At 58.1% G+C, this 11,349-nt stretch overlaps 1 protein-coding gene across 1 annotated transcript in view; it reads left to right on the top strand.

Moving 5' to 3' along the window:
* Positions 1 to 3,527: 3,527 nt before the first annotated feature.
* TIMP2 (TIMP metallopeptidase inhibitor 2) overlaps positions 3,528 to 11,349 on the top strand; it is a 66,235-nt gene continuing 58,413 nt past the window's right edge. The window contains exon 1 of the mRNA XM_039477008.2: positions 3,528 to 3,964. Within this exon, the coding sequence (XP_039332942.1) occupies positions 3,835 to 3,964 (130 nt within the window). The 5' untranslated portion in view covers positions 3,528 to 3,834. The remainder of the gene's footprint in view (positions 3,965 to 11,349) is intronic.

Raw genomic sequence — 11,349 nt, 5'->3', positions numbered from 1 at the left:
TTCAGCAGGCTCCTGGTCTGAGGCCTCAGTTTCCCTGGTTTTGAGATGGGAGGACCCAACTGGAAGGGAAGGTGGAGGGGGATCAGTGAGACAGAAGGTGGCCCAGGAGCCGAGACCCTGAGGGCCCCAAGCGCAGGGAGATGGCTGGGTCAGCAAGCTGGGGGCTGGGTCAGTGAGCTGGGAGACGTGGGCTTCGAGGGAGGCCTGGCTTCTGGGACTGGCCTCTCTCCTTCCCTGCTGTGCCCTTGGGAGAGTCATTGAGCCCCTCAGACCTCAGTCCCCTCCTGCTCTTGACTTTGCAGCCGCAGGTCGGCCATTCACAGGACTGCACCAGAGAGAGGTTCTGTGCTCACCATTCCGTGGCTCTGGAGTCTCTCGATGTCAGGCACCTGCCCTCTCATTGGGTTCCCCGCCCCCACCCAGGCCATCCCCCAGAGTCCCATCCTTCTAGAGGATGCGTCCGATCCTGCCCCTCTGCTCAGAACCCAGAGGCTCCCACCGCACTCAGAGCTAAACGCACATCCTCCCGGTGGCCTGGCTGCCCTCTGCTGCGTTCCCTCCCAGCCCCTGCTCCTGGCCTCTTGCCTCAGCCCTCCTTCCTCTCACTCCTCTGCCACACCACGGGCTCCACCAAGACCAGCACTTTCCAGCCTTGGGGCCTCGCCAGTTTCCACCTGCTGTTCCAGGGACATTCTTCTGTTCTGTAGACGCTGACTGTCTCACTCTCAGGAGGGTGTCCAGGCTACAGCAGACGCTCAAAGAGTATTTGTTGATGGACAGAGGGAGGGAAGGAGGAGGGAGAGTGAGAGAGAGAGAAAAGGGAGGAAAAGAATGCTGAAAACTTCCGGTATAGAGACCTGTTTGGAGGAGATAATGGTAGGGAAAGCAGAAAAGTAGGGTTCTCTATGGTAGGGGAATTGAGGGGAGAGAAGACTCTTGTTTCGTTTTGAGACAGGGTCTCACCCCTTTACCAAGGCTGGAGTGCAGCGTTGCGATCTCGGCTCACTGCAGACTCGACTTCCCCAGGATCAAGCTTCCCAGCACGGCTTCCTGTAGCTGGGACTACAAGTGTGCGCCATCACGCCCAGCTAACTTTTTTGGTAGAGATGGGGTCTCACTTTGTGGCTCAGGCTGTTCTCAAACTCCTGGCCTCAAGCAATCCTCCCACCTTAGTTTCCCAAAGTATTGGGATTACAGGCGTGAGCCACTGCACCTGGCAAGATTTCTGTTTAATTTTTCCCGGGAGCAATTCCTGCCTGTTTGTGTGCTGGTGGGAATGACCTGAGGGAGGGTGGTCCAGGACACGGATGCGAGGCTTTGGGCTGGAAGTTCCAGTCTATGCCCCTCACCCTGGAGCCCAGGCCCCCCTTTCCTCTCAGGTACATCCCATGTGAGCCCCTCCCCCTTGGTTGTCATCACTATGCCTGCTGTAAGGTATTTATTATCCTAATACGTGTACCTGATCACACTTATGAATAGAGCTTGTTTAAAAGACCGAGAGCCGCTACGCTACCTATTTCTATCATGAACTGACGAATTGATTCCAGACTTCTGTCAGGTTCAACAGCATTTTGTTCCCCTTGTAGCCAAAAAGAAGGAAAGAAAGTAATGAAATGGCTTCGAGCAGCCAGCATGGAACAATTTTCAGAATTAACTGCACTTTGAAAAGTTAGCTTCAAACATCACTTCGTGGACGACACAACTCTATTTTGCGCTAACAAAAACCGAAAAAACGACTTTGGATTTGTCAGGGTGCTAAAAATAACGTCACTGCCTATTTAACTTTTCTCGGAGTTGTCTGTTACAAAGCATACATGAACAGAAAGCAGCTGTTTTTCCATTCTTTCACTATTTTCCAAAGTTTCATACGTCAAGTCAGCATCGCACAGTTTACAGTTTGGTGGGCGATTCTTCTTCCTTTTTTTTTTTTTTTTTTTTTTGAGACGGAGTTTCACTCTTGTTACCCAGGCTGGAGTGCAATGGCGCGATCTCGGCTCACCGCAACCCCCACCTCCTGGGTTCAGGCAATTCTCCTGCCTCAGCCTCCTGAGTAGCTGGGATTACAGGCACGCGCCACCATGCCCAGCTAATTTTTTTTTTGTATTTTTAGTAGAGACGGGGTTTCACCATGTTGACCAGGATGGTCTCGATCTCTTGACCTCGTGATCCACCCGCCTCGGCCTCCCAAAGTGCTGGGATTACAGGCGTGAGCCACCGCGCCCGGCCCCCCCACCTTTTTTTTTTTTTTTTTTTTTTGACATAGTCTCATTGTGTCACCCAGGCTGGAGCTCAAAGGTGAGATCTCCGCTTAGTGCGAACTCTCCCTCCCGGGTTCCAGTGATTCTCCTGCCTCAGCCTCCCAAGTAGCTGGGATTACAGGCGCCTGCCACCACGCCCGGCTAATTTTTGTATTTTTAGTAGAGACGGAGTTTCACTGTCTACTAAATGTGGCCAGGCTGGTCTCAAACTCCTGGCCTCGAGCGATCCTCCCGCCTCAGCCTCCCAGAGTGCTTGGATTACAGGCGCAAGGCACCGTGCCCGGCCCTGATTCTTCTTGTGTCATCTTCCCGGGCTTCCATCTTCCTAGCTGGACTGTGACACCCTGAGGGCTAGAGTGCTGACCCGAGCGCAGCCGCGTCCACGGAGCCCGGCGGGGCACCCACCAGATGCGCAGGGTGGGTGCCCACAGCCAGGCGCTGGCAGGTTCACAGCCAGGAGGCCCGCCTCACCACCCTACACACGTTCACACCTTCATGTGCCTGGGTCTTTCCTGGAACACAAAACTGTTTTGGGACAAGTCCCTCGGCTCCCACATTTGCGGGCTAAGAGAGGAAACTGTGAGCGGAGCCCCGCCAATGCCTCCGCTGCGATCCTACTGGCTCCCGGGTGCCTCGGCCCACCCCCCCGTCTCTTGTTGGCTGGTCAAAAATATGGCCAGTTTATATAAAATCCTGTTTTGTTCCCGGTAACCACACACCCCAACCCCCCAACGAAACTGGCCAGGCGCACTTAAAATTCTTAGGCCTCCATTTGAAAAAGAGAGCCTGTCCGTGTCTCATAGGCCACCCGCCCACAGGAATGGGGAGGCGGCGGCGACACGGAACGGCCTCGGCGCCAAAGGGCACATCCCTGGGCTCGCCCCGAGGCCGGACTCTGAGGGACCCCGTGGCGGCGGCGTCCTCTAGGGGGGCGGCGGGTGGGTCTCCCGGGGCCCCGGAGGGACCGGGCGCGAGTCCCACGTGCTGAGCCAGGGCCCCCGGGCGCAGGACGCCACGCGCCAGGGGCTGGGGTCGGGGGTCTGGGGACTGCGGGGCCCCGCGCGGGTGCGGGCCGCGGGCGCTGGGCGGTGCGGGAAGCCCCCGACGTGCCAGGCCGGGCGCAACAAAAGCGCGGGCTCGGGGGAGGCGCGGGCGGAGGGGGAGGAGGGGGCTGGGGGAGCGCCCGGAGCCTGCATTGGCCGCCAGCCACCGGGAGGAGGAGCAGACAATCCTCCGAGCGCAATAAAACGGCGGCCCGGCCCGAGCCCGCAGCAAACACAGCCATAGAAGGCAGCGCGGCCGCGGACAGCCGCAGCGCCGCCCGCCCGCCGCCCCCTCCCCGCCGCCCCGCCCGGCGAACTGCGCCCCGCGCCCCGCGCCCCTCCCCGCGCGCCCCCGAGACAAAGAGGAGAGAGAAAGTTTGCGCGGCCGAGCGGGGCAGGTGAGGAGGGTGCGCCGCGCGGGAGGGGCCCGCCTCGGCCCCGGCTCAGCCCCGGCCCGCGCCCCCAGCCCGCCGCCGCGAGCAGCGCCCGGACCCCCGGCGGCGGCCCCCGCCCGCCCAGCCCCCCGGCCCGCCATGGGCGCCGCGGCCCGCACCCTGCGCCTGGCGCTCGGCCTCCTGCTGCTGGCGACGCTGCCTCGCCCGACCGACGCCTGCAGCTGCTCCCCGGTGCACCCGCAACAGGCGTTTTGCAATGCGGATGTAGGTAAGGAGCGGCGACCCCCGCCCCGGCGCGGGGCCCCACCTCCCCTGCGACCCCCGAGGGTTGGTTCGCGGCCGCCCCGCCCGCCCGCCGCGGGCCGAGGGACCCCAGCGCCCGCCTCCTGCTCCTCGGCCGCTCCTCGAATCCTGCAAGTGGACGCCCGGAGCCGACTTTCTTTCCCCTCCCTCCTCTCCCTTTCTTTCCCTCTTTGCTGAGATGCGTCTCAGCCTCAAAATTCCACCGAAATTCCGCCGCAGCTCCAGCCCCAGGAAAGGGAGCCAGGGACTGGCTTGGGTTTTGGCAGGCGGCGCGCCTTGGGATGCCAGCGCTGGGGGCAGGGAGCGTGGGGGACACGGCGTGGGGGCGGGGGGCGGGAGGACTGGGGACCCCAGGAAGAAACTTTCGCAGAGGAGGTGGGAGTTGGGCTGCTTTCGGCTAGGGGCTGGGTGGGGAAGGGCTTCTCTGCCGGGGTTTCTCCCACCAGCCCCATCTTGGGGCTCCCCGACCAAGGCGGGGTGGGATGGGAGCCCCCTCTACCCGAGGCAGGTTCCACAGGCCGCAGAGGGGCAGGTGAGAAAGGCCTGTGGCGTCCTGTGGCCTGGCTCCTTGCTGGTGCCTTGCCTGGGAGGCCCAGCAGACGGGCTGGGCAGGGACCCGGACCCCTGAGTGTCCGCTTTGTCGGGACGTCCACAAAAGCTGGAGACTTTGATGACTGGACCCGGCACGTGGGACCCTGCGGCTGCTCAGATTCCCCAACCAATACCCTCGACCTTAGGACTCCTAGCCCCCAAAGACAGGCGCCATGGAGGGAGGGAGGAGGGGCCCAGTTATTTGTTCTGGTCCGTGGAGGGGGAGGACCGGCAGAAACGGGAGGAACCCGCTGGCCCGGAGTTTCCATCCTGGTCCCACGCCTCAAGCCTCTGCAGCCCTGATCAGCATGGTTTTCCTGGGGCAAGTCTGGCTACACAGCAGGTGGTCTCGGAAGCCCCCTGCCCTCCTACATTCTCATGGCTCAGCCGAGTGGCCTGTCCAGGCAGATGCAGCAAGGCCGGGAAGCCCGCTCACCTGCCCAGGCTGGAGGTGGGAGCTTCTGTTTCTCCTGCTGTCAGCCACGCCCTTCCCGTACTCCACCCGGCTTGGCCTGGGAGCTGCCCGCCCAGCTGGAGAAGTTTCCAGTTCCTCCAGTCTACTGGGGTCACAGGTCTCAGGTGGCTCAGGCCACTTGGGTGGAGGGCGTGGCGTGTGCCTGTAAGCTGCAGCCAGAAGGACTTGGGGGTTGGGTTCATAGGAGCCGGGCCTTGGGACCCCCCGCCACTCCTCAGCTGTGTGGGAGAATGTCCAGGCAGCCACTGTGTCCTTGCCTGGCGTGAGTCAAGGTGGCCACTGAGCTGGGAGCTGTTTCTGCGTGGGGTGTGGATCCAGGATGGCAGAGGCTGGAGGGCGGCCGTTCGTTCCTCCCGCCTCCTCCGTGCCTGGCACAGCACTCTCCCCTGCCTGGGCCGCCTGGCATTTGTATCAAAATCAGCCTGTAGCTAACGGTTTTCACCCCATCCTGGCTCGGAGGCCCCATCAGATGCCAGAGTTGCACTGCAGGGCCCAAGGCATTTGCTTCCTGTGGCCACTGTGACAGATGACCACAAACCGGGGGCTTAAAAGAACAGGAATGGATTCTCTGTAGCTCAGGAGGCCGGAAGTCTGAAAAGGCGTCCGCAGAGCTGGTTCCTGCTGGAGGCTCCGAGGGAGAATCTGTTCCAGGCCTCCCTCCTCGATGTGCCTTGGTTTGTAGACACGTCACTCCCGTCTCCGCCTGTCTTCTCCTGGCCTTCTCTCTTGTGTGTCTCTGTGTCCACATTTTCCTGTTCTTTTTTTTTATCTGAGACAGCAAGGCTGGAGTGCAATGGTGCCATCTTGGCTCACTGCAGCCTCCACCTCCTGGGTTCAAGCAATTCACCTGCCTCAGCCTCCCTAGTAGCTGGGATTACAGGCATGTGCCACCACACCCAGCTACTTTTTTGTATTTTTAGTAGAGATACGGTTCCGCCATGTTGCCCAGGCTGGTCTCAAACTCGTGGCCTCAGGTGATCCGTCTGCCTCGGCCTTCCAAAGTGCTGGGATTACAGGCGTGAGTCTCTGCACCTGGCCAAATTTCCCCATTCTTATAAGGACACCAACCATCGGATTTAGGGCCCACCCTAATCCAGTGTGACTTCATCTTGATATATCAAAAAATACCCTATTTCCAAATAAAGTCATATTCCAGGATCTGACTAGATGTGCATTTGAGGGGGACACGATTTGACCCAGTATACCCAGGCCGCCTTCTCGTGTTCCCAGTCACCCTTTCCATGCTCGGCCAACTCGGGATAGACAACCCAGGACATCCCAGGGTAGGGTTCCGGAACAAATCCCACAGGGACAGCAGTGGCCTGTTTATTCTCCCCTGTCCGGCTCTCCTTGAAGCGATGCAAGTTTGTGACTTTCTCAGTCACAGTTCCCCATTCCGGCCCAGAGCAGAATTGCCTGGAAGATTCTGAAAGATTACTCGGGTCTGGGTCCCTTTGCAGATACAGAGGGTCTGGCTCAGACTTCGGCTTTTGCAGTTTTAAAAGGCCCACAGGTGACTTTGGGCAACCAGGGCTGTGACCCAGGGGTCACAGAAGGACGACACAGTGGGGGTTCATGCAGGCTGGCTTGTGGCGAGGTGGCTCCTTTTCCTATTGGCTTCTGTAGGCTTGTTAAATGGCGTGGTGTCTACAAGAGGCAATTGGCTTAGTAAACAGTCCGATTTCTATCTGCCCTGGGAAGGATTTCTGGGAGGTATTTCCCTAGCAGCTCCCGCAGCTGGTAGGACTGGAACTGTGGTTGGCAAAGATCATTCACTGTGCGGCGATGGCTTTTCGGATAAGGGATGGTCAGAGATGGCCCCGTCCTCATCCTTTTCAGGAGGGCCAGCACAAATGGGAAGCATTCTGTGTCTCAGTTACAGCAGTGTTTAAACGCGCTGCTGGCCCGGCTTCCTCTCACCCAGTGAAACCCTTCACATCTACCGCACAGCTACAGGGCTCTGGCTGGAAATTAGCTTTGGGCTCACCATTCAGGCAGTACCATGCCTGGAGCCACTTAGCCAGCTGATCTACTTGGCAGCTCGGGCTGCTTGGGCCGGTTTCTGAACTCAAGGGTAAAGCCAGGAGCTCTCTGGATGCAGAGAATAAACCTCCCCTCTGGCTTGGGTGGCAATATCGAAAGCCACATTCTCCTAGAAGACCTCTGTGATAACATCTTTCCACACGTTCCCAGAACCTGCCCTCTGCACACCCCCCCCCCCCCCGGAGGATCTCCGCCTCCAGCTAGACGGGGACCAACAGCCAGGAGGGAGACAGCTGCTGGTTCCCAGGGTGCACAGCCAAGGGTGGCCTGGTTCCTGCGAGACAGTGACAGGGACCCGACAGAAGGGGGAGGGGGGAGCCCGAGAAAACACACAGCACATCGTCAAAAACGGCTCTGTGTTCAGGACACGTGCATAGAGAAAGCAACACGGCATCAGATTCATGTGCGCTGGATCAGGCCTTCCGTGCAAGGGGGCGGGGGTGATGCTTTTTAAAGAAACTGTCGGCGAGTCGTGCGAAGTATGTGATTGATTTGTATTGTCAGTTTTGTTCATCTTGATTTTCGTATTGGGCTTGTCTGTTTCAACAAGCGATTGTGAGGTGGCTGGCTCTGCCCCAGGGGACATAAAGGAGAAGCAAGATCTTATCCCTCTTGTGGAGGGGGCAGGGGCAGGACTGTGCATTTCAGCGCCAGGCAGTGTGGAAGGAAGGGGCCCCCGTGGCACGGTGTGGTGAGCAAGCACCCCCTCCTCAACTGCCAGGGTGCTGTCCAAAGTCAGTCTACTTGATGCGGTTCCAGCAAATAATGAACAACAGATAGACTTTCCAAATAACCAGAATTCAGAAGTAATCATGTGACGACGTGAAACGCATTTGCAAGATGTGAGGATACAGGGCCCCGTGGTAGGTCGAGGAAGGGGCTGTGGGGAGAGCTGGAGCTCTCTGGCTGGGTTTTGAACAGTGTCCTTGGAGGGACAAGCTCTGCCAGGGGAGTCAGTGGCCCCTGAATTGCTGGCAGCTCCCAAGGCAGGGAGACCGGAAGAGCAGGGAGAGACACGCGTGGCCTGGAGCTGTGGCAGGTTCTGGAGGGAGCTCTCCCAACGACGCGTTTCTCCCCGTCTGGGATCTGAGGACAGTGCCCGCCTGGGAGCCGCTGGGGCCTCCGGCGTCTGTACCTTCCAGCGATGCAGAGCCAGCCACTTACGAAGTCCCGGCCTGTGGTTTATGAGCTGCAGGTGGCCTTGGGTAGCTGCCTCCCCGTCCCTGCTGTCCCAGCCAGGTCGCTAGGTGCATGCCACTGGTGTGGGTTGAGAGGCTCAAACCCTGTGGTGACACCTGAGCACACGGAGAACAGGGCATAGACGACTCTTGGGAGACAGAGAGGCGCAGGCAGCCACCGCAGTCCTGATGCAGAACCACTGGGGTGGGCGTGTAGGGGTGAAGGGTTTCAAAACAACCTTGAGGTGTGCCCGAGGCTTCCCTGGCAGCTGTGAGGACAGAAGCAATGGCAGGGAGGAGGATATCAAAAGAAGGAAGCAAAGACAGGCAGACGGGGCAGGGGTAGGGGCAGGAAGGGTGTGTGCCCCGGACGAGCCCTCCGTCCCCTGCAGCATGCACAGGCTCACAAACCAGGGACCATGGGCACGTGGCTGCATGGCTATGATGGTCTTTTTCAAGAGGGGAGGGCAGAGTTAAATCCAGGTGAGGGAGGGTGAAGAAGCCGGCTCTGGAGGATGGTGCTGGGGAGTGTAAGCCCCGGTCATGTAGCGGCAGCAGGGTGGGGTGTGCACAGGTGTTCTACGCTAAGGGACCAGCTGCCCCAGGAGGGGTGAGAGTTCTGGGTACAGTGTATGCCAAGGAGGAGAGTGGGAGTTCAGGGGGGATCCCCCAAGGAAACGGGGGCCAAGTGTCATGGCTCTGACTTGTCACGTGACATCCTCATTCCGTCCCGGGGCCCACCCAGCCACCAAGGATGTTCCCGCTGTGGGTTGGCAGCAGGTGATGCCCAGGGAGCCCGGTAGAAGGCAGCCGCCTAGACCCACATGCTGGAGCGGCCCAGGTGTGGGCACCAGAGTTTCAGGACTCTCCAGGTGCTGCTGCCGCCTGCCAAAGTTGGCATAGAGCAGTTGTCTCCAGAGAGGTGCCCAATACAACTTTGGTGCTAGGCATGGTGTGAAAAGTTAGCGTGTGGATTGAGATTTGTACTTACATATAATTTGTATTCATTTTTTTGAGGCAGAGTCTCACTCTGTCACCCAGGCTGGAGTGCAGTGGTGCAATCACAGATCACTGCAGCCTCCGCTTCCTGGGCCCAAGCAATCCTCCCACCTCAGTTTCCCAAGCAGCCACCATGCCCAGCTAATTTTTTGTATTTTTTGTAGAGATGGGGTTTCACCATGTTGCCCAGGCTGGTCTCGAACTCCCGGGCTCGAGTGAGCCACCCACCTTAGCCACCCCAAATGCTGGGATTACAAGCAGGAGCCACGGCGCCTGGCCTGTACATGCCTGTTAATGAATGTCTGATATTGTGAGTGCTTGGCCAGGGTTTTGTTTCTGTTTTCCTTGGGTCTGAACAGGAAGTGTGGAGGCTCTGACCACCTCGGTGCTGGGGGCAGGGTAAGCAGGCAGATGAGCTGCCCTGAGATTGCTGGGAGGAGGGAAGGGGGGGCGGACCCAGACTTCCCAATGGAGAGACGGTCAGGAGCATGGATATCTCAGAGTAGCAGGCAGATGAAGCTGGTGCCCTCAGAACCCCGAGGGCCCTCTCGCCTGGACCCTGCAGCCTGAGTGGGTTAGAATCCCTGGAGCCTGCGCCCTGGGTCCTGGTGCATTTGTTGGTGCATGGCTGGGCAGCAGCAGAGGGAAGGGCACAGAGACCCCACGCCGATGAATCCCACCTTACATCTGAGGGCTGAGCTGTTCCCTGGCCAGCCAGGTCAGACCGGAGCCCAGGGAAGGCTTCCAAAAGGAGTCCCAGCAAGTCAGGCTGAGCGTGTGTTTGCTCTGAGAAGCTGCTAGATTTAGTGAACTCCAGGTTTCTCTTCAAAGAATCAGTATGTCAGCACGTTCAGCTGTCTTATTCTTTTATTCTCCATTTTAAAGTTTAACTTCGTGGTTCTCTTCGCCCTCTTGCCTCGAGTTTTGGTAAACAGCTTTCCCGCCAGTTCTAATCAGTACTTCTCACCTGTTCCCCTGGTCACCTGCTTTGACCTAAGTCCCCCCTGATCCCCCTGCGCTGACCTGTTCTGTAACCATCCTTCCTGCCAAGCTACCCACCCTGTCACTGTTACCCCTACTCTCTTTAAAATAGCCGATCAGAGTTAGCTTAGACTGTGCATTTCAACTTCTTAGCCAATAGGGGAACAGCACAGCAGTAGGGGCTGCCTGCGTCGGGAATAAGAACCCCTTCCCCTCCCTCGTTCAGGTGTGCTCTCGCTACGGCGCCATCTGCAAGACACACCCTTCTATAGAAGTAAAAATTGCCTTGCTGAGAAAATTAAAATTTATGTTCGAGTGCTGTTTCTCTGTGGCGCTGAGGAACGAGCATTTTTGTTTCTAACAGAAGCAAATGGAGGAGCAGTCTTTATAAAAGAGGGGTCTTACCTCAGTGTATGAACACCCAGCCAGAGGTAGGCCTGGCAGGTTTGGGGTGTGTGTCTGTGTGTGTGTGTGTGTGTGTGTGTGTGTGTGTGTGTGTGGACAGTGGATGTGGCAGCCACCAGCTTCTCAAAGGTGCATGTGGCCCTTCGAAAGTTAAGTCACTGCCATCTAAAAGGAGTCTTTTTGTAGGTTTCGAGTCTTCTGTTTGCCGTGAATATCTGCCCGGTCTCAGAGCTGAGCAGTATGAATGATCTTGCTTTTTTCTCCTTTCCTCCCTCATTCTGGGCAGCCAGGGTCCACTCAGACTCTGCCATCACGAGGCAGGGGTCCCACGTAGGTCTGTGACCAGCTCTGGGAAAAGGAGGTCATCGGCGTCCTTGGCCTCCTAGCTGGTCTCAGGGATGGCTCCAAAGACCTGGGAGGCTCTGTGGTTGTCTTCTGTGGGGAAGGCATGCTTGGCAGATGGCAGCTGCCCTTCCATCTAAAACTCTGATCAGAGTTAGACCACACATGGCCTGAGGGAACCCCAGACCTCAACAGTTAGGAAGGGCCTGGCGTCTGTGTCTTAAATACCTGCTTTTTACGGAATTTATTTGCTTAAAGGTTTTTATATTTTGTTGTACAGTAGAATTTGGGTGCCATACTATATGCAAAAATGCTACGGCGGGTGTTTCAACGGAT

This window comes from Saimiri boliviensis, chromosome 17, assembly GCF_048565385.1.
Source record: "Saimiri boliviensis isolate mSaiBol1 chromosome 17, mSaiBol1.pri, whole genome shotgun sequence".
NCBI lineage: Eukaryota > Metazoa > Chordata > Mammalia > Primates > Cebidae > Saimiri > Saimiri boliviensis.
Note: the sequence above shows the minus strand (reverse complement) of the source record. Positions and strands in the feature narration are given on the sequence as shown.